The sequence below is a fragment of the Populus nigra genome, chromosome 14, assembly GCF_951802175.1.
Source record: "Populus nigra chromosome 14, ddPopNigr1.1, whole genome shotgun sequence".
NCBI lineage: Eukaryota > Viridiplantae > Streptophyta > Magnoliopsida > Malpighiales > Salicaceae > Populus > Populus nigra.
Window position 1 is genome coordinate 13,501,299 of NC_084865.1, and position 20,469 is coordinate 13,521,767.

At 29.8% G+C, this 20,469-nt stretch overlaps 2 protein-coding genes across 2 annotated transcripts; one reads left to right on the forward strand and one right to left on the reverse strand.

Annotated features, from left to right (window-relative positions):
• The first annotated feature begins 2,133 nt into the window (after positions 1 to 2,133).
• Positions 2,134 to 3,326, forward strand: LOC133673517 (uncharacterized). The gene has a single exon (XM_062094374.1). It carries the CDS (start codon positions 2,389 to 2,391, stop codon positions 3,238 to 3,240), a length of 852 nt encoding a protein of 283 aa, XP_061950358.1. The 5' UTR covers positions 2,134 to 2,388; the 3' UTR covers positions 3,241 to 3,326.
• A 14,575-nt stretch (positions 3,327 to 17,901) lies between these two features.
• LOC133672815 (probable methyltransferase TCM_000336) lies at positions 17,902 to 19,710 on the reverse strand. Its single transcript, XM_062093349.1, has 4 exons — positions 19,494 to 19,710; positions 18,978 to 19,382; positions 18,562 to 18,834; positions 17,902 to 18,260 (listed from the first exon to the last, which is right to left on the reverse strand). The coding sequence occupies exons 1-4, from the start codon at positions 19,614 to 19,616 to the stop codon at positions 17,925 to 17,927; spliced, it is 1,137 nt and encodes a 378-aa protein (XP_061949333.1). The 5' UTR covers positions 19,617 to 19,710; the 3' UTR covers positions 17,902 to 17,924.
• Between the last annotated feature and the right edge of the window lie 759 nt (positions 19,711 to 20,469).

The window sequence follows — 20,469 nt, forward strand, 5'->3', positions numbered from 1 at the left end:
AAAAAAACCTCTTTCTCTCTTTTTAGCTGCTATTCCACGTGAAGATTAGCAGCAAGCATAGTTGCATTAGGTTTCTTTGGTCAATTACTATTATACCATAACTTATCCCCTATTAAATTTTGGTTTATTGCACTGACCCAACATTATGTCTTTACTTTCAGGACCTTACCGAACCCCGATTAACCTCAAATTTTAACCTAAGATAAGACAATATCTCTTAAGACCTCACATAAAATATCAGCCCGATCCAACGGTTGGATTATAAGATACGTTTAATATTGTAAAACTAGATAATTGAAAATTTCACGTCAAAAATCCGAATTTCAGATACCATATAATTTACTCAAATCATCTTGGGTCCTAATTCTTTGAATATTCCTATTTATAATTATCATAAAATTTTTCTTTGAGTTTCTTACCACTTTCAGTCCCAATAGCTCGATGGTGAGCGAGAATTACACTAAAATTCAACGTTTCTTGTGCAAAGGGTAATGCATTGATTTATTTGATTGTTTTTTCTATTTTACACATAATATCATCCAACTTACAAAATTTTCTCCTTCAAATTATTAATTTAACCTAGTCAGGAAGTTTTCATGATTTATTGTTAACTAATATTTCATATTTCGCATATTATTTTATTACTTTAACTTCTTCAAATTTTAAACGGTTGAATTGTGAGATACGTTCAATATTATAAAACTAGATAATTGAAAATTGCACGTCAAAAATCTGAATTTCAGATACCATATAATTTACTCAAATCATCTTAGGTCCTAATTCTTTGGATATTTCTATTTATAATTATCATAAAATTTTTCTTTGAGTTTCTTACCACTTTCAGTCCCAATAGCTCGATTGTGCATGAGAATTACACTAAAATTCGACGTTTTTTGTGCAAAGGGTCATGCATTGATTTATTTGATATTTTTTTTCTATTTTACACATAATATCATCCAACTTACAAAATTTCCTCCTTCAAATTATTATTTTTACCTAGTAAGGAAGTTTTCACGATTTATTGTTAACTGATATTTCATCTTTCACATACTATTTTATTACTTTAACTTCTCTAAATTTTAAATTAATCTCTTAGAAATGTTCATCTCAATTCACAATATTTTTTCTCTAATTCATAATGTTTTAATTAATCGTTATCCTATTTAATCTAGATTTATCTATTTTTGACTAGAAATTTACAAAGACACTCAGTAAGGCTTGTCAAATTAACCCCATAATCCACCAACTAAAATTCAATTTGACAAATCAACTTGGTGACTCCATTGAATTGAGGTTTAGGCTTGATCTTGTCGATAAAAAATTTTAATTTTTTTATATTTATTAAAATAATATTATTATAGTTTTTTTTTTAAAAAAATCCCATACCAACCCTCGACCAAGGACTCAAACTTTAAACAATTCAATCTCGGAAAGGCCCTTATAACCATGTATTTTAGATCCTAAAAATGGTTTATAAATCAAATTCATTCTATATATACACATTACTAAACCAAGACTCGCAGGAAAGACACAGATTGCATACAGCATTAACCAACAAAATAAATGCATAGCAAATATACCATGTACACCCTCGGGGTTATGATGTCAAGCTTCAAGTTTTTATTTATGATTAATAATTATTTATTTATTTATTAATATATATATATATATATATATAATAATTAATTAATTTTATTGAATACATGAATCAAGTTTTCGATTTGCATTTTAGATTTTCCATTGCCTGCAAAAATATAACGATGTCTACATGTTCTTTTTTTAGTATGCTAGAATTGATTTTTGACCTGATTCACGGGGCAGGCAACCAGAATAGCCAAATAACACTATTTAGAATTGAAAATTTCTAGCATCCCACGGCTACCAGTAACTTCAGTCTAGCAACCATAAGATCTAAAGGCTATCAAATTGAGCAAAAAGACAGACTCAATGCCGAAAGAAAAGGGAAAAAAATATAAAATAATCGACGTGGCATATCAATTGGGCCCCACTTCGAGAAGCAATAATCCACGCCTGTCTGAAAATCAGGTCACCCTCTGACTAGGACTGTTAAACACTTCGTGTAAACAAATCCCCATTAATATAAAAAAAAATAATAACAAAATTCTGGAAAGGCTAATCAGTGTGTGTGTAGCTTTGTTCCTCTTGTTTGCAAATATAAAAGGAAAACATCTGTCCACTCCAAGGAAGGTTCAGTTCTCTCTCAGACTCAAGTAAGCACTCGCTGGATCACAAATCCTCTCTCTTTTTAGACTCTTCTGTGTTTCTCTCGCTCTTTTTGAACAAAGATTTTCCTTTCCATGAGAACCCATTTTTAGTCCAATCTTTCTTCTTTGGTCCAATCTTTCACTCTCTTTGTAAGATCAAGAAATGGATTTCAACAATTTTGATACTGTAAAAGCAGAGAAAGTTAATGCAATGCTGAAATACAACAACTTACAACCCCTAACAAAAGTGTTTCGTTTACTGGAATTCTGTCTTGCTTTAATCCTCTTCTCATGGATCTTTAACAAGCTTCCATTTGCTGTCAAGATTTCCGGGGAGTTTCTCCGGCATCTAGCCGGCATAATAGCCAGCCCCCTCTTTGTTTTCTTGCTTTCTAACGGGATAATTGCTACCTTGATAGCGAAATCCGGCAGATTCTCCGGCGAGAATCACGGCGCAGACAATGCTGATACTCAACTGTACGAGGAGTTAGTAAAAAACACTGACAGCAACCGCAACTGTCCAAAGCCATTTCTCTCAGAGAATCCTGATTTGTTATTGTCTCATGCCGCGACAGCGACAGCGACAGAGATGGAGACAACAACAAAAGAGGAGGAAGTAGTGTTCCAAGAAAAACATATCGTCATCTCCGAAGAGAATACTTCCACTCGCACGCGTGAAAATGGGGATGAAGATCACGCTCCTGACGCGGAAATATATTCAGACTTGGATTCTGACTGCGAAAACATGAAATTTCGGAGGACAAAGTCGGAGAAGATGGAGAGGAAGAATTATGTGAAGGAGAAGAAGCAGCTGCTGCGGAGATCGGAGACAGAGAAGTTGGGGTCAGGAGGGGAGAATTTGCTTTGCAGAGAGAACGAGTTGAGTGATGAAGAATTTCAGCGTGCCGTTGATGAGTTCATTGCAAGGAATTTGATGTTTCGTCGACAAGAGTCCATGTCTGTTGTTGTTCAAAATCAGATCACAAATATTGCTGAAATTGAGAAACAATGTTAAGAGAGATAAATAAAATCTATGAATTTCTGATTTTCCTGTTTTCATTGTAATTTCGAGCCTAACTTGATTGGAGATGATTGAAATTATGTCCATTGATTTTAATTGTTAAGCCAGTCAAACATGCAAATTAACTGGAATTTTTATTTTGTCCTTCATCAGTAAATAAAATAAAAATAAAGGGTGTAAAGAGAAAATGAAGAAGAATGCTCGGTTTGTTGTGACACACAAAGAAACAGAAGTGCAAGGTGGTGATAATTTCTTTTTTCTGCTTTTGCTGTTATAATGAAGTAACGGGAGACTATGAGTATGTTATGTTTAGGAATGCGGTTCAACTCTTTTTAAAAAATTTGATTTTTTTTTAAAATTTAATATAGTTTGTACGTTTTGAATCGTTTTAATGTGCTGATATCAAAAATAATTTTTAAAAAATAAAAAAACATTACTGGCATGTATTTTGGCATGAAAAGTTATTTGAAAAGCACCCGCAACCATACTGTCAAACAAGCTTTTAGTTTGTGTTTCATATCGTGATAATTTTTATGATTATAGTTTGAAAATATTGCTTTAAAAGAAATTATAAATTATAGTTTTTTTTTAACTAAGAATTAAAGAAAGAATCTTTAGTGAGATTTATCAAAATCATAGTGTTTATTAATGAATAAAATACTTTTGAAATTGAAATAAAAATATAAACCTCATAACACATAAATAACATATGTACAAAACTGAATAATATATTCCAAAATTGCATATATGCTTTTATGATTGATTGATACCAACTTAAACTAGCTGTAATTAAAGACCTACCTGCCTGATCTTTCTGCACAATGTTGCTAAATTCTAAACCACATCAACATTCTTAGATGTCGATTGTTCTTTGGACTTTTCTATCATTTTGTCTTTGATTACTAAGAGCTTGAGGTTCATTGTCTATGGATGATTCAAGTCAATCTCAAACTCATTGATTTTCTTACCTTTTCTCCTATAGAGAGCTACATCCTCATTTTTGGTTTTTAAGGTGAATGGTTGCAATTCATCAAGCAAGATTTGCAATTATTGAGGACCCTAAATGAAATGTGGGCATACCCTTTTGTTACAAAGACATTAGTAATGATCACGAAAGAAGCACAAGTGGTTAAACTGTCAACTTAGGCTAGCCAAGCCTCTTTCTGCTGTTATTAGGCAGCTTTTTTCAATCATTAAGACATGACAAACTTGATTCTTGAAAGGGAAGACCGTGGGATGAGAAAGTTCAACATTTTCTTCTTGGTGTAATTGATTAATGATAAAATCTATCTTCGAAACCAAGATTTCGCGGCAGGGTTATTAAGCATTGTCCCACAATGCTTTCCCCGAAGCAAATAGAGATTTCCAGTGGATATATATTAGCACCAATCATTATAGAATTATGTAGTAATAATTCCCAAACAAAATATACTTTCCTTTCACCATCCCTTTAATCTCCCAAGGAAAAGTCACTTTTGTTTTTCTTATCAAGAAACATTAGATTCTTGATTAGTGAATTGATCATGATCTTTCAAGTTGCCTACCTTGCTTTAACATTCCCTTTTCTGTTCTTTTCTTTGGGGTAGTCATGATTACTTCCACCTTCAATGACTATTGGGGTGGTTGAATTAGTTATCTCATTGTATTTTTTTAAAGGGATTTTACCCAACTCAGGACACCGCTTTAGCTTTCACTAATGTTTTTCTCCCCAAGGTCATGTCAAACACCTTTGCCCTCCCTTTTTATGAAGGGACTGAATGGCTAGGCATGCTCTAGCGTAGTGTTTAGGAGTGGTGGCCAGCAGTCCAGCCCTTTCAAGGAGAAATATATATATTTTATATTTCATTTGTTTATTTATATAATGTGGCATGCAGCTTGCTATTATCCATTATTTTGATAAGCTCCCTCAAAAGAAATCTCTGCTGGATAAATAAACCTTCCAATCATTCTGCTAAAGCTTCATAAATGGTCTGCCTTTATTGCTGAAAATTGGGGACAAAAGAAAAAAACAAAAAGCAAATGTGCGATCATGTAATGTAGCAGCACTACTGCGAATTTGCATTTATCATGTATATATATATATTTGAAAGTTGGGGATGATAATTGATCTCTCTTTGTTCTCATGGAAGACCAGTGTATAAATAATAGCCTCGTTCAGCAGCTTACCTTAGGGTGCATTTCCACATTCAGCACAGAAAAAAAAGAAGAAGAAAAAAGTAGCGCATATTTTCCTTTTCTGCTGAATTTATCTTTTTTGGGGCTAATAATCACATGTGATCTCTCTACTTTTGATCTTTTGTCAAATTAGATTCTTTATTTTTTTAATTCGTTCAAATCAACCTCTCTTGTTAGTTCAATTAAAGGCGATTTGAGCCCCTCCATCCAACTTCTTTAATTAGTGAACAGCCAAATGAATGCCATTTGTAGAACATAATTGGGAAAGGGAACTCAAATTGCCTCTAATTAGAGTTATATGATTGGTTTGATCAAATTTGCAAACTAGAGGGATTAGGCTCTGGCGTGGTTTTAGCTTTTCGAAGAATTTTTCTTTCTGCTGCTAATGACTTTAATGTGCTTAATTAATTAAGACCCCACTTATGAAAGTTAATTAAGTTTTTTAATCTTGAAAAACCACTTCTTTTAGTAGTAGCTTAGTTTAATGTAATGGCATCATATTCTATGCAAGACCACCAAGACAAATTTAGGTACGAACTTCCTATACTTTGGTCCACCAAGGTTTTATATATCTAATGTTGTTTAAGGCCCCTAATTATGAGTCAGCTCAGGTGCCATTTTTCTTCAACCAGCAAGAAGCACAGATCCCCTATCGTTTTAGGAGGCCTAATTACTTTTACTAATTTATAGACTATGATTAGTGACATGTCTAAAGTCGTGCCAGATTTCAAGTCATGAGCACATAAGCATATATACCTGAATAAGTTTGATCTTGTTTGGGCTCTTCGAAGTAGGTCAACATCATGTAAGGCGACTTGTACTTAACATGCCACTTGCTTAAGCAGAAAATCAAAAAAATAAATCCGGATATAATTTAATTAGTCAGATTTTAGATTTGTTTTTTAAATATTACTAGTTCAGATTTTATAAACCTTAGAGCCACTAGAAGCTTATATAATTGTTAATTTCAAGACCCATAAAATTAGTCGAGGTGTGCACAAACTAATCCAGATACCACATTTAATTATAAAATAAACTAATTAATCTAGTTTTTTTATTGTAGACTTTAATTAATCTAGTTCTTTTATTGTAGACTTTACTGTCCCCTTGTATTTGTAGTTAATGTGGACTGTAGATATCAGGGAACAATAAGCTTTTGATCTGTGTATGTTTTATCTTTGTAGTTTATATTTTTATATTTTAGTTCTTAAATTTTATTTTTATCATATTTAACTCCCTGATATTTTGAGAGACATCAGGGAAAGTTATCAGAAAAGAAAAGAGATAGGAAAGAGAGATATTAAAAAGTTACTTTCCAGCCACACAAAAAACCAAATATTATATCAATAAATTCATCTTAAAGAGAAGAGTTTAATGAAAATAGTTTTTCCTTTTAACTATTCCATAAGAAGTAGATTGAGTATCATAGATTTTTTATTTAGTTTGATTTTTTTTAAATTTTTAGAGGGATTAGAAGATGTTTTCAAGTTAGAAATGAAATTATTTAGGTTTTTATGATTTTTTTAGGTGTTTTCAAGTTTTAAGAATCCAAACCCTCGAACTCTACTTTTTCAATCATTGAACATAGTAAAAAAAATATATATACTAATGGATGACATGTTGTCCATCCATTAAAAAACAAACTAGGCATGCGAGGCTAGGCTTTTTTCTCCCGGGCTAGGCTCATGAGATGACCCGTCCTTCCAGGCCAAAATGTGCCTTGCCTATTTTCTTTTTTATGGCTCCTCACCTGGTTTTCCTTTTTTCTATTTTTTAAAAAATTTAATAAAAATTTCTTTAAATATAAATGATTAAAATGATATTTAAAAAAAATATTTGATTATGACATAGTTTTTAAATAAGATTAGCTCTTTTTTGGTAATATTAAAAATAAATTTATGAATAATTATTTATGAAACTTGAATTATTTATTTATTAATACAATCACTTAAAAATTGAGGCATTATTTTTTTTCTTGGTTGAAAATTATTTTATAGACCATAATAAGTTTTTATATGAATAATCAAGCTTCTGATAAAAAATAATTGTTTGTCAAAATAAACAAGAAACAAATGAATAATGAAAAAGGAGTTTTATTTAAATAAATACATTTTCCCTCTAAATTTAAATCATTTCAATGCTTATGAAATTTTATTTTAATTGCTTTTAATTTTTATTGATAAAAAAGGTCATGACCATGTTAAATAAAATAATACATAAATAAGAAGATAAAATTATGACTGAATAAATATATTCCTACTTCATAATTTAAAAACATTTGTTTTCAAATACTTATTTTAATAATCATAAAATTAAGTAAAAATATGTTTTGAAAATTAACCTGTGAGCCAGGAAAAAAATCTAGCATTACATAATCTATATGAAACAAATACATTGAGATTTTACATTTTCAGTTATCATGAGGCATGGATCCGCGTTACTCCGTGAGCCCTTGGTATTTTGTTTTGTAAAATTCTTAGATGTTGCAAGCATGTTTTTTGCTTTAAAAAATTAATTTTTCGAGTTATAGTTTTGACCAATCAAATAAGCTAGTATTATTTGAGTCAAATAAAAAAAATATACAATAATAGAAAACATATAATTATTTAAAAAAAAATAATGATAACTTGTGAAAAAACTTTTTTCCAAAGAAGAAAAATGATACTCAACCCCTGTGAGTCAAGAAAAAGAATAAAAAACCAGTGTGACTCAACTCGATCTAGCATGATAGACATATAACCTGGACAATAAATAATGATCCAATCTGAGTTAATCCGTCAAACCCATATCTTAGGCTATGGAACCGAGACAACCCTACATAAAATAAATTAAAAAAAATCACAAAGCCAATTTTTTTATTAAAAAAAGTAATGTTAAACAACAAAATCAAAAAATAAAATAAAACCTAAAAAAGTATGTCAACCTCTTTTAACTTTTCAAGTATGTGACCTGAATCATAAGACCAAAAGTACCTTACATGAGAAAACTATAAAACTGAATTTCTAGTAAATCAAATGTTAAAGGATATATTAAAAAAGACACATAAAAAGATCATAAATAAAAAATTACAATTAAAAAAATAAGAAAATCAAAATCAAAATAAATAAATTAGAGGGCAACTGGTTAAATGGAAAAGAAAAATAACTTTAACAAAAGAAAAAAAATAGAATGAAATTGAAAGAAATAATATATCATAAATTTGAATTGAAGAATGAGATTGAAAATCAATAAAACTCATATAAATGGATCAAGAAAAAAAAATTAAAAATCAAAAGCATAATGATAAAATTAAAAAGAGTAATAACATCATACTATTAGGAAGAGGAAGAAGTGACACTCATCCAAGGAAAAAACGAATGAACATTTTTTACCACCAGAAAATGTCGTACTAGCCGTCCAAAATATGTGAGTGCCTCCCGTTTAGCGCGTGCACTCAAAGTGACATCAACTTTTTTCATTAAAAAAATTATTAACGAACTTTGTAAGATGAAATTGCCCTTAATAGTCATGGAATTAACAAGAAAAGAAAAGCCAAAAGACCAAACAACCTTTGAACTAAATTTTTTGATATCATAGATAAACATGTCATTTAACTATATTTTTACAAATTAAAAAAAAAGATAAAAACATCCATCCTAACAAGTTTAAAAAAATATGATGTAAAGGATAATTAGTTCATTTTAATAAAAATTATAAAAAAATTAATTACACTACAATCATGTTTTTAATGACTAATAGGACATTTAAAAAACCAAAATACCTTCCATATCAATACGTTTGTTTTTTTAAAAGGCAAAATCAGAATTACATATCGCAGTGAATAGTGAATTGGATGTACGGTCAGTGAATCACGCTTGAGCTTTAGTTATTTTTTTATATTATCATTATTATTATTATTATTTATTGAGGAGAAAAAGTAGTCACCAGCATAATCCCAAGTGTCGTGCATGTAAACTATATGACGAATTAGGTATTTCTAGGGGCCCTCGTCTACATACAAGTGCCGAGTGTTGACAAAAGGGAAACCAAAAAGAGAAAAACAAAGAATGACACCCTAGCAACCCTAGTTGATCATGAAAGTATCAAGGACAAAACGGGTGTAGGGTTCTTATCCAAATTGTTAGCTTCGAGCATGCTCGGCAATGGCAGCTTGTAATTGAATCAACCTCCATTTATACTTTCTTTCTTTCAGCCTAGCAGGTAGGTGGCACTGTGCTATGTCATGAAATATTTGGTGTTTGTCCCCTTCCTGCTTCAAAGCTGTAGCGCAAGGTGACCCAGCTCTATTCAATAATGAGAATTAATGGACGAGTTTCTTTGCTGTTTTGTTCATATGAGCCTCTTAGAATTCGATGAACATAAAGATTTAAGAGCTGAAAAACAAATGCAGGGGCTGACAACATTGCCGGGAGAGAGGCTAGCAGACATTATATTCAACAACCATGGCGAAAAGATACAATGGGGGTTGAATTTGATAGTAAATGTCCAATTGAGTAGATGTTAGTCCTTCATAATTCACCGACAAAAATAACTTTTAGTGGCTATATGATATATAGAGCCTAACTAGCCTTTAATTGTTGTCTCCTATGAATTTTATTTTATTTTTAATCTTCGGCATCTATTTTTTTTTTTTTAAGATTGAAATTTTATCGAACTTATTAAAAGTAGGAAGACTTCCTCATCTATATATATATATATATATATATATATATATATATATATATATATATATATATATATATATATATATATCTCAAGACAACCAATATACCGGAGACCAAATGATTTTCTAAATATAGAGAATGAAACGAATTTACATGTCATATAAATTCCATATTAAAAATGTTTAAAAAACAAACAATAAATTCTTTTTTAGAACTAAAGATTTAGAATTCAAATCTAAAATAAAAAAATTATTTTACAAGTGAACGAACATCCATTTTTGGCAACCTAGCTACTAATAGCTCTATTATCTTGATTTTTTACTTGGTACTATTTTTTTTTTTGATAAAATTAATTAAGATCTGAAAATTGATTTATTAACAATATGCGTAATGTTTTTATCAGAGCACAAATACTCATGAACGAGTAGAAAAACAAGAAGAATAATTAAATAACAAGTTTAAATCAAGAAAAATCACAAGATATATTAGACAAATAGCATAAAAATAAAATAAAATCTAGTGATAAGAATACTCAAAATTTTATGTTTGAAGTTTTATTATAATTCTTAAGGCCACATGCTGTTAAGATTTGGTGATTTCAGATTTGTCAATACTCGAGACAAGATCCCTCGCGAGTAGGGATTAATGATTAATTAATTAAGCAAGTTTTATCTGCTATCCAGGTTAAAAGTAGTCTCACACGAGGTTTGATCCAGTGCATGCGTGGATTGATCCTTTTATTTTCTAATTGTGTCTTGTTCTGTAAATTGAATAGATTATACTGGCTTGGTGCCCTTGCTAAAGGCCGAATATTTTTTTTTATTTTTTATAATTAGGCATTGATAACTTTTTTTTATAAAAAAAAATAAAAATTTCAATTCAATTGAATTTTTTTTCTATTATAATTTCTCCTTTTCTTATTAATGTATTTTTCCCAATTTTTTTTTCCAGGGCTCTTAATCTAATAAAAAATAAAATCAATTAGAAAAAATATATAAAAAATCATCTATATTAAATGAAAAAATACAAAAAAAAACATATTTAAATTAAAAAAACCATGTTATCTCATTAAATGTGTTTTTTTTTTGCATTTTTTTCATTAGAATATTTGTTTTTAACAGAACAACTTATTAGAATCACAAAGCAAGTTTTCATAAATAAAAAAACAATGTTTTTATAATCTTGATTCAAATGTATAAAAGAAATATGAGAACTGAATAATATAAATGATATCTTGAGATCTTATCTAATAGTTTAAGCTATTGGGTTAAGATAATTCTTTAATATGATATCAGAGCCTTGACGACCAAGCGATCATGAGTTCAAATTTCACCATCCCCATTTATTTGATAAAAACTAAACATAAGGTAATATGAGTCAGTACAAGTTTCAAGTCCAATAGGTTTTCACTTAAGGGGGTGTGAATAGTATAAATTATATCTTGAGACCTTCCCTAAAAGCTTAAGTTAATGGATTGAGATGATTATTTGACAACAACAAATTGCTCATGTGTTGGAAAGGGGAAATTCTTGGAATTCAATTTTTATTTAACTACATGATAATATACATGTTCAAGAAATACAATGAATAAATTAAAAAAAAAATATTTTTCAAAAAGAATCATGAATGGTTATGTAAAAAGAACAATTGTTAGGAAAAAAATTATGGTATTCAGAGAGTAAGTTGTAACTTCATATTAGTTACTCCATTGATATACTTTGAAAAAAGGGATAAACATAAAAACAATCAAGAATATAAAATTAATGATCCACCAAGAGTGATAAAAATATCTTCATCTAGGGTTTCTCTCTCTTAGTTATATCTCTTCTTTTTTTTTTTAAGTGAATCCATAAAATAACTAATAGGATATCACTAGTTACTTCACAAGCAACATAAAAGTACTCAATTGTTGGTATGATAAAAATAAAATCTTATTAAAAAAAGTTAAAAGTGAACCAACATCTAATAAAATACTATCCTAAGAATATTTTTAATTATTTAATTTCAATGAATATAAATAAAAAAAAAGGACCACCGAAGGAATCCAGTCGCGTGGCTTTACTGGGTCAGTTGGGTTGGAACATAAAAAAGCAAGCCAGGTTTGTATGGGTTTATAAGGCTAGGCCCATGCCCCTAACTCTATTTTTATAAATGGAAAAATAACTCGTTGTTTGTCCATTTTTTTTTTAAATGAAAGCATATGACATGTCATTTGCTTGCCTAAATTTGATGGTTGAAAATTTGAGTGGGGTTTTTTTGGACCAAAAAATCATTTCAAGCTTTTTTTTTACCTAAAAAACCTAATAAACATCATTAAAGTATCAAGAAACAAGTTACTTAAGACAAAACATCCAAAAATGGATTTATACATAAAACCAAACCAGGAAAAATCTTCTCTCTCTCAACCTTGATCTATTTTTTATATTAAGATGAATACTAAAAATATATCTAAATGGAACTTTTGTTATGAAATAGAACCCATTGATAAGAAGATTGGCCTTTTTAGTCGTTGAAAATTGACCAACTGACAACTTTTTTATTTTACTATTTTCTAGCAGCTTTCTCTCTCCTCTCTAAACTTAAGGACCAAAATATGAAAAAAAAAATTTAGACCAAAACATATAATTGTAAAACTAATGGGACAAAACCAAAATTGGAAAAAATCCGAAGGATAATTCTTTCAAAAAGGCGCTGAATAAACAATACTAGAAAAAAAACTTTCATTCACACTGTCAATTTTGGTCCCCTCATTATTTTTCACAAACAATAAAACTGAATATTTCATGCAAAATTGAATATCAACTCAATGCCGTTGTGTTTTTTTGACACTGTGATAACCAAATAGAAACCAAAGCAAAATAATTTTTTAAGATCCAATCCATAGTAAACAAAAAAAGTTCAATGATCAAAACAAAAAAACAAAAAAACAAAAAAAATGATAAATCATTGTTCCAATCCATAATAAACTAAGTATCTTGATTTTTTTTAATTTACTCTATCTAAGGCTTTAATTAGAATGATATGGAGAAATAGAGTGCATTTATTTTCAAGTTTGACAAGCTACACATTTAAGAAGCTACAAGTAAAAATTTACGCGAATGTGTTGATTGTTGTCTGGATTATACTTTGGATAAATTAAGTATTTGTTTTATCAATTTGAAATGATATTATTTCTCACTCATATGACAAATGGATAGCATTAAAAATCATTTCCCAAATCAGTTTGTGTTGAAATTCTCAAATGGAAATTTGTTTTATATATAAAACTTCAAGATAAAAACAATTTAAAAAAAGGCCTTAAAGAGAATAAATTTCTCAAGATTGATATAACAGAAAAAGGATTGGAAAAACCTCAAGTTTTTTTTTCAGAAAATATGAAGTAGCTTTGGCTTAATTTCTTCACATTTCATCGATACATCAAACAATTTGAGCAAATGTTCTACTAAATTTTAACCTTGGAGGAATGATTAAAATTGCTTGAAATTTGGACCTGCACAAAAAAAAAATTGTATCATGAAGGAAAACGTACCCCAAAGGAAGACTAACTCGTAATGAGTTTTAGGCTATAACTCATCTTGAGTTTTTGACAATTCATCCCAGACATTCAGCATGCCCATTCTTATGACACAAAAATCACAGCCACACCCCATTCTATTTTTCCTATTTTGGGCTAAATGTTAATCTATTCAAGTATTAGAATGGGCTAACAATTCTATTATTTTTTTAAAAAAGAAACCAAGCTGAATAAATCAGAAACCAAATTGAATGATTTCAATTGCTTGCATGCCTTTGATGGTAATAGAGTGATGGTGGTGATAAAGGAATAGTATATGTAACTTGGCGGTGCTAGTTGTAGTGGTCATGTCGTGATGATGGTGGTGGGGTTGTGGTTAGGGATGATAACTTTTATAATTAACGTCATTCAATATGATTGGATCAATATCTTTGTCTTGTTTGACTAAATAAAAACAGGTGGAATGATAACCTATAACAAACTAGGATAAGTTATGGAGGTATATTTTCTTAATCACTCTACTTCTTAAGATAATGTACGTACTAATTTTTGTTTTATCAAGTTTTTTTTTATCTAGTTTGACCGAAAACAAAGATAAGTGAAATCATAACCTCTAACAAACTAAGATAAGATAAAGAAGTGGATCTTCTTGATCATTCTGTTTCTTAAAAGGACACGCCTCTTTCTTTTGAAGACATCCTGCCTACTAATGTCTAAATTGATGTTCTTTATATGGATGTGTTTGCTCAATGATTGTGGATTTTAAGTCTACCCAGGTTGTGTAGTTCTTTACTAGCTTTAAAACCTACACTATTATTTGGTTTCTCGAAACATATATATGACATGAAAATAATAAAATTTAAAAACATTTCAAGAATCTTAAGATCTCATTAGACATATCTAGATTTGTTTAAGGCTTATATGAATATTACTTGAAGATCAAATATTTTTTTCAGCTTTGAATAATTACTTCAAGGCTCGCAAACCACAAGTTGTCTAAGTGTCCAACATCTAACGATAATTCACACGAAGCACTAGTGAAAAATCTCCTAAATTCTTTTAAAAGAGAGATTGTTATTCCTTTAAGTGTTAGCTATTTTCTTTTATATCTTTTAGGTGTTTTATATTGTTCTATTGTTTTTTAACTGTGTTGTACTGTTTTTTATTCAAAAAATAAGGGACATAACATTCTATTTATAAGAAAACCTAAAAAACCTTATAAATAAAAAAATATCAATCTGTCCCCTAAATAATATCTTATTTATTATTTTAGGATAATTTTAAAAATTTATTTACACTTTTCTAGGTCTAATATTATAATTCCTTGTATAAATTATGTTTTAGTCCTCAATTTCTAAAACTTATTTATAATTAAGTCACGCTTGATTAATCATCTCATTTTATTTTCTAACCAATGGTTTTTATGTGTGTGACCAATTAGGTTCCCTAATAAGTTGACTTAAATATAAATCACAGTCCTAAGTAAAATAGGATTAAATAAATAAAATAAATAAATTTGTATTAAATTTAACAATTAATTAATTTTATTTAAAGGTCAAGTACAATATCTAGCGACCTGTCATGATCCCTTAAATATTAGAAAAGTTATAAGTGGTTTGACTTAATCTTTTAATGACTAGTTTCTTTGTGTAATTATGATCTTTTCATCAACAATATTTTTATTTAGATATTATAACATGGAGTGTGTCTACTCTGTCAAATCATGTTTGTTCTCAACACTATAGTAATTGACTCTTTGAATAAGATTTAAAACTCTTTTCAAATCTCATTTCACCTTGCGTAAGGATTTACAATCCATACTATAGTTGAAACATTTTCTCTAATTCATATAGGGTGATAAATCCTCTCCTGATTACTTAAATATCTTCATATAGTTCATGTTATACTCAATATTTGCTCGTTTGTTACCCTTGATTGGAACAATGTGTAGTAGGATCAAAGCATAACATTTCTTATATAAGATAACTTAGTGATCTCAAGTCTAAAGATCACTTACACAACCGTCATATGAGCTTTTCTAGAAGCACAAATGATCTCTTCATATGAAATTCTCATGCGGGTTAATTTAGTGTACATGTCACCTAACAAGTACCTACATATTAGTTATATGTACCCTTCATACCTCAGCTTATGAGAATAACTGTTTCATTTCATAAAAAAAGGTACATAATATGTATCAGTTCCAACAACTCTAATTAATGTTCAATCTTAATATAGTATTGACCAAGCATAACATTTCTTATATAAGATAACTTAGTGATCTCAAGTCTAAAGATCACTTACACAACCGTCATATGAGCTTTTCTAGAAGCACAAATGATCTCTTCATATGAAATTCTCATGCCGGTTAATTTAGTGTACATGTCACCTAACAAGTACCTACATATTAGTTATATGTACCCTTCATACCTCAGCTTATGAGAATAACTGTTTCATTTCATAAAAAAAGGTACATAATATGTATCAGTTCCAACAACTCTAATTAATGTTCAGTCTTAATATAGTATTGACCAAGAAAATTTAAGAACAATGCTTTAATGTAATAAGAATTTCATAATTATAACAACTTTATAATTTCTTTCGAATTTATTTTTTGTCTAAATAACTTTATCTTTAATCTAGATTAAATAATCAAATATTTGATGAATATTAAAGATAAATAAGCCTTTATTAAAATTAAATTTATTTATATGAACAAAGTTAATGTCAAGTGTAACCAAACAATTAATTACATGACATATACACTAACAAATATGTCGCGGGTAGGATTCCATGGTTTTTTTTTTAATATAGTAGAAGAATGTATTAATGTTATGAATACAATTTACCGTATCATGTTTTTTTTTTCTACAGTAAAGGGTAGATGAATTTGAAGTAGACGATGCATCGTTTGCTGCTTAGTTTATAATGCGAACCCGTAGATATAAAGATCCAAAAACCCACAGTTAAATTAACCATTCCCCAAAAAGCTAAGATTAAGTTTGGAATTGAGTTTGACATAATATAACTTATACTGAAAGAACAATACTATAAGTAACCAACCCCTACTTAATGCCTATAATCGAGATGAGAATGACAAGTATAAGGAAGATATCACGAAACTTAATTAATTTCTTGATAAGTTAGAGTAATTTCACGAGGAACTAAAAGTGAAAACAAACTCTTTTACACAAGTTTTATTTATGAATAATTAATCAATCTCTAATTATTTCTTTTAATTCTAAATGCGAGCTAAATAACTTTATTTATATTATATAAAATGTCCTAAAAATAAAAAAAATCTAAATAAAATAAGAAAAAAAATCTTAAATCTACTAGAAAACAAATACAAATTCTGCATAGTAACTTTTAGGCCTTAGCTCAAGGTCTTTCATATGTCGATCTTTATGAAATTTTAACAATATATAAAAAAATATCTCTTAAATTTAGTGGCAAATTTATAGTTTGGTCCAATAATCAAATAAAAAATTATATTTATTAGCGTAAAACTCTGCATTAAAAAAAATAAGTCCAAAACCGCCTTTAATATTCTTAAATGATAAGAAAACTTTGTCAATGAGAAAATCCACAAAATAAAAAAAAATACACATTACTAACACAAAAACCCTTTTCAAAATAATCTCAATTGATGTCGCCTATGCTTTCCTTCCTTGTAGCAAAGGAATTTCAACTAAATTAAAGTCCACAAATCATAAGAAAAGTGTTTTGAGCATTCTTTGTTTTCTAACATGGTCATTTATCACTAATAAGTTATAACTTTAATGAAATTATTGTTTCTCATTTTCTGAAGAGGTCTCGAGTTCAAACACTTCCTTTACATAAAAAAACACTTGTGTATTTTTGCACTTTCATGCATTTATCTTCTCTTCCCTTTCTAACCTAACATTAATTTAGTGCTAAAATTGAAAGTTTTAGGAACTTAGGATTGAGAAACTCTTGATGTATGGTTTTGATCCTAACCGATGAAACTTGATGGATTAAAGCAAAACCATCGGGTTAATCCACCAATATTAATTTTATATAAGAAAAAAGCTTCTTTTTTTTTAATCTTTTTGACATCTTTTTTTTTTTAATCCTTATTCCTTAAATTCAATTTATTACTTTCAACTCACACCAGTACTAACAAAAGAAACTCCAGAGAAATAGTGTCTTGAATTAATTTTTTCCACGGGTTGGAGAATGATTAAATTCGGAAATTTTCACTATTGTTCAATTTCAAAAGTTAAAACAAGTTGACGTAATATTTAAATACAAAGAAAAAAAATGCAATAACTCAGGAACTTTTTAATGGCCATAATTATCATTTATAATTTTCTAAGAACTACAACAAAAGTAATGGGATTAATTTCTTCTTTAAGCATTTCCTCTTCCACCATTCTTCCATAGATCTCAAATAAAGCATCTAAAATTCCTTCTCCAAAATGGTGGGAAAGCATGGATTCTTGGATAGCCCTAACTGTCATTGCAATTTCAGTTCCATAGTTGTCACTAACCTTGTAAAGTTCCTTCTCTGTTTCAAACATCTCTAATCTTTCCAATTCGAAGGAACCTTCTCTACTTATCTCAGCTTCCATTTCATCCTTGGTTGGTGCATAGAAATGTACATCATAAGAATCTATGTCTTCCTTCTCGATCTCCCCCTGCAAAAATTTAATAAGATTTATAATCACTTACAATTTTCTCACTTGCAAAAAGATTTTTTTTTTTTTTGTGTGTGCTCCACAAATTAGAGCCTCATATGAATAATTTGTGTTCAACAAATTAGAGCCTATATGAATATCAGTGGATCAATATGACCCACATAATTTGTGTTGAACAAATTAGAGCCTCGTATGAATATCAGTGGATCAATATGACCCACATAATTTGTGTTCCACAAATTAGAGCCTCATATGAATGTTAGTGGATCAATATGGCCCACATAAAGAAGGACGCACACACCTGGGTAGCCAAAATGGCAAGAGATCTTGAAAGGAGTTCCCAGTAGAATGAGTTGCCTCTATCAACATGATCTGGACCTATTCTTCCTAACATTATCAGCACCATACGCCCTCCAGTAGTAAGTTCTTCAGACCTCGAGCGAAGGAACAACGAGAAGTCCTCTTGGAACTGCGCATAGTATGCTTGGGATACAAGTGGAGGGCTTGATTCAGAAATGTGAACGCTGCCCTTGTTAATCGGTTTGCCTTGCTTATCATAAAGTGATGGAGGAACCTGCATGACATGTTTGATTGATATGCATAGTCGAAGGAACTACTGAATGGCCACCAAATAATATTCACCCAATAAGAAAGACCAACTATGAGAAAGTGCTCTAAGCAACTCAAGAAAGGAGAGAAGAAAGGGAAAAATCTCACTTTGGAAAGCCAGTGCAAACTGTATGACGAATGAACAAAGTGCAAGCAATCGTTGGGGAAAAGTCGCCCATAAAATGAACCAGGATAACCTGCTATGAAAAGCAAGGGAGGCCCATCACTTCTTTCTTTGTTGAGGTCCCTGTAAAATTCTGGCAACGACTTAAAGATTGAATTGAAGTCATTAGTCGGAAGATCATTAAGATACACTCTAAACTCAGGTGCTGGGATCATGATTTTACAACTTGCTGCTTCTACAGCTTCAACAACATCTTTGATGATTGATAATGAGTTAGATCCACTGGAGCAACCCAAGTCAGCTATGCCTAAGCTCTTTGGTGCTAGTGCAAGATAGACTTCTTGTAATGCTTCCATGGTTATGTGCTTGACCATGTCAGATACCTTCTTCTGTTAACAAAAATGAGATAATGAAAGGAAAAATAACCGCAGAAAGGAATTAAGTGACACAAATTAAAGAGATAGCACATTAACTAGTGGAAGATGGAGAGGATTATGGACCTGGTATGAGGAGTTCTTGGCATAGCTATTATCTCCAGTACCTCCTGTCATGTGAAAGACTCTCTCAACATCCATATTTTGGTTCGTGCCAATCGGTTTCATTGCTCTGGTGCTAGCAATCATCCTTCTTTTAAAGGAAAACTTTCAATCATGATTTGCTCTTTTCTTTTTAGTTTTTACCCTTCATCCCTTTTAATTTCTCAGCATACATTGGTCACGATGGTGTCTCAAGATAACATTTAAATTTGTAGTGTCATGGTAGCATCATTATCATGGGGGCAACAAAGCCAATCCGATGTTACATTTGATTGTTCCCCACCGAGACAGTGAGATCTGAAGGCTTTTTGGCTTCTCTAAGTTAGGCCTTCTAATTTCTTCGTGTCCAACAATCAAATAAAGAGAAGTCATTTTGAAAGGTAGATATCTGGCATACACCTATATCTCAGAAAATCTGTGAAAGATGGAATCCATTATCATGAAGTTTTTGGCTCACAGTATACTTTTTTAAAATGTTTTTTTTATTTACAAATATATTAAAATAATTTTTTAATTTTTGATATTAACACATCCAAATCACTACAAATATATAAATTTAATATTTTTTTCAAATTAAATACATTTTCAAAACATATACAAACAAAGTTCCAAACATAAAATAAATGGTTAACAAAGTTGGTAGCACGCATAAAAAAACGTGTTCGCTATATATTTATTGGAGAACAAAATGGACTTGGTGCATGGTAATTGATCCTATTTATTTATTCTTATCTATTTATTTATCTCAGTACGTATTTCTGCTCCTTTTTTTAAATGAAATTTATGTTATTTTTAATGAGATTTAGCCAATAATTTGTGTGTTTGAGTTTGAAATGTCCTTAACAATCACATGGCAAGGGCCCGTGTTACTCTGTTTCAATTCATTTGGGAAATAAGAAAACAAAATTGGTCCAATTCTCTTAAAATTAAGAAGATTAAT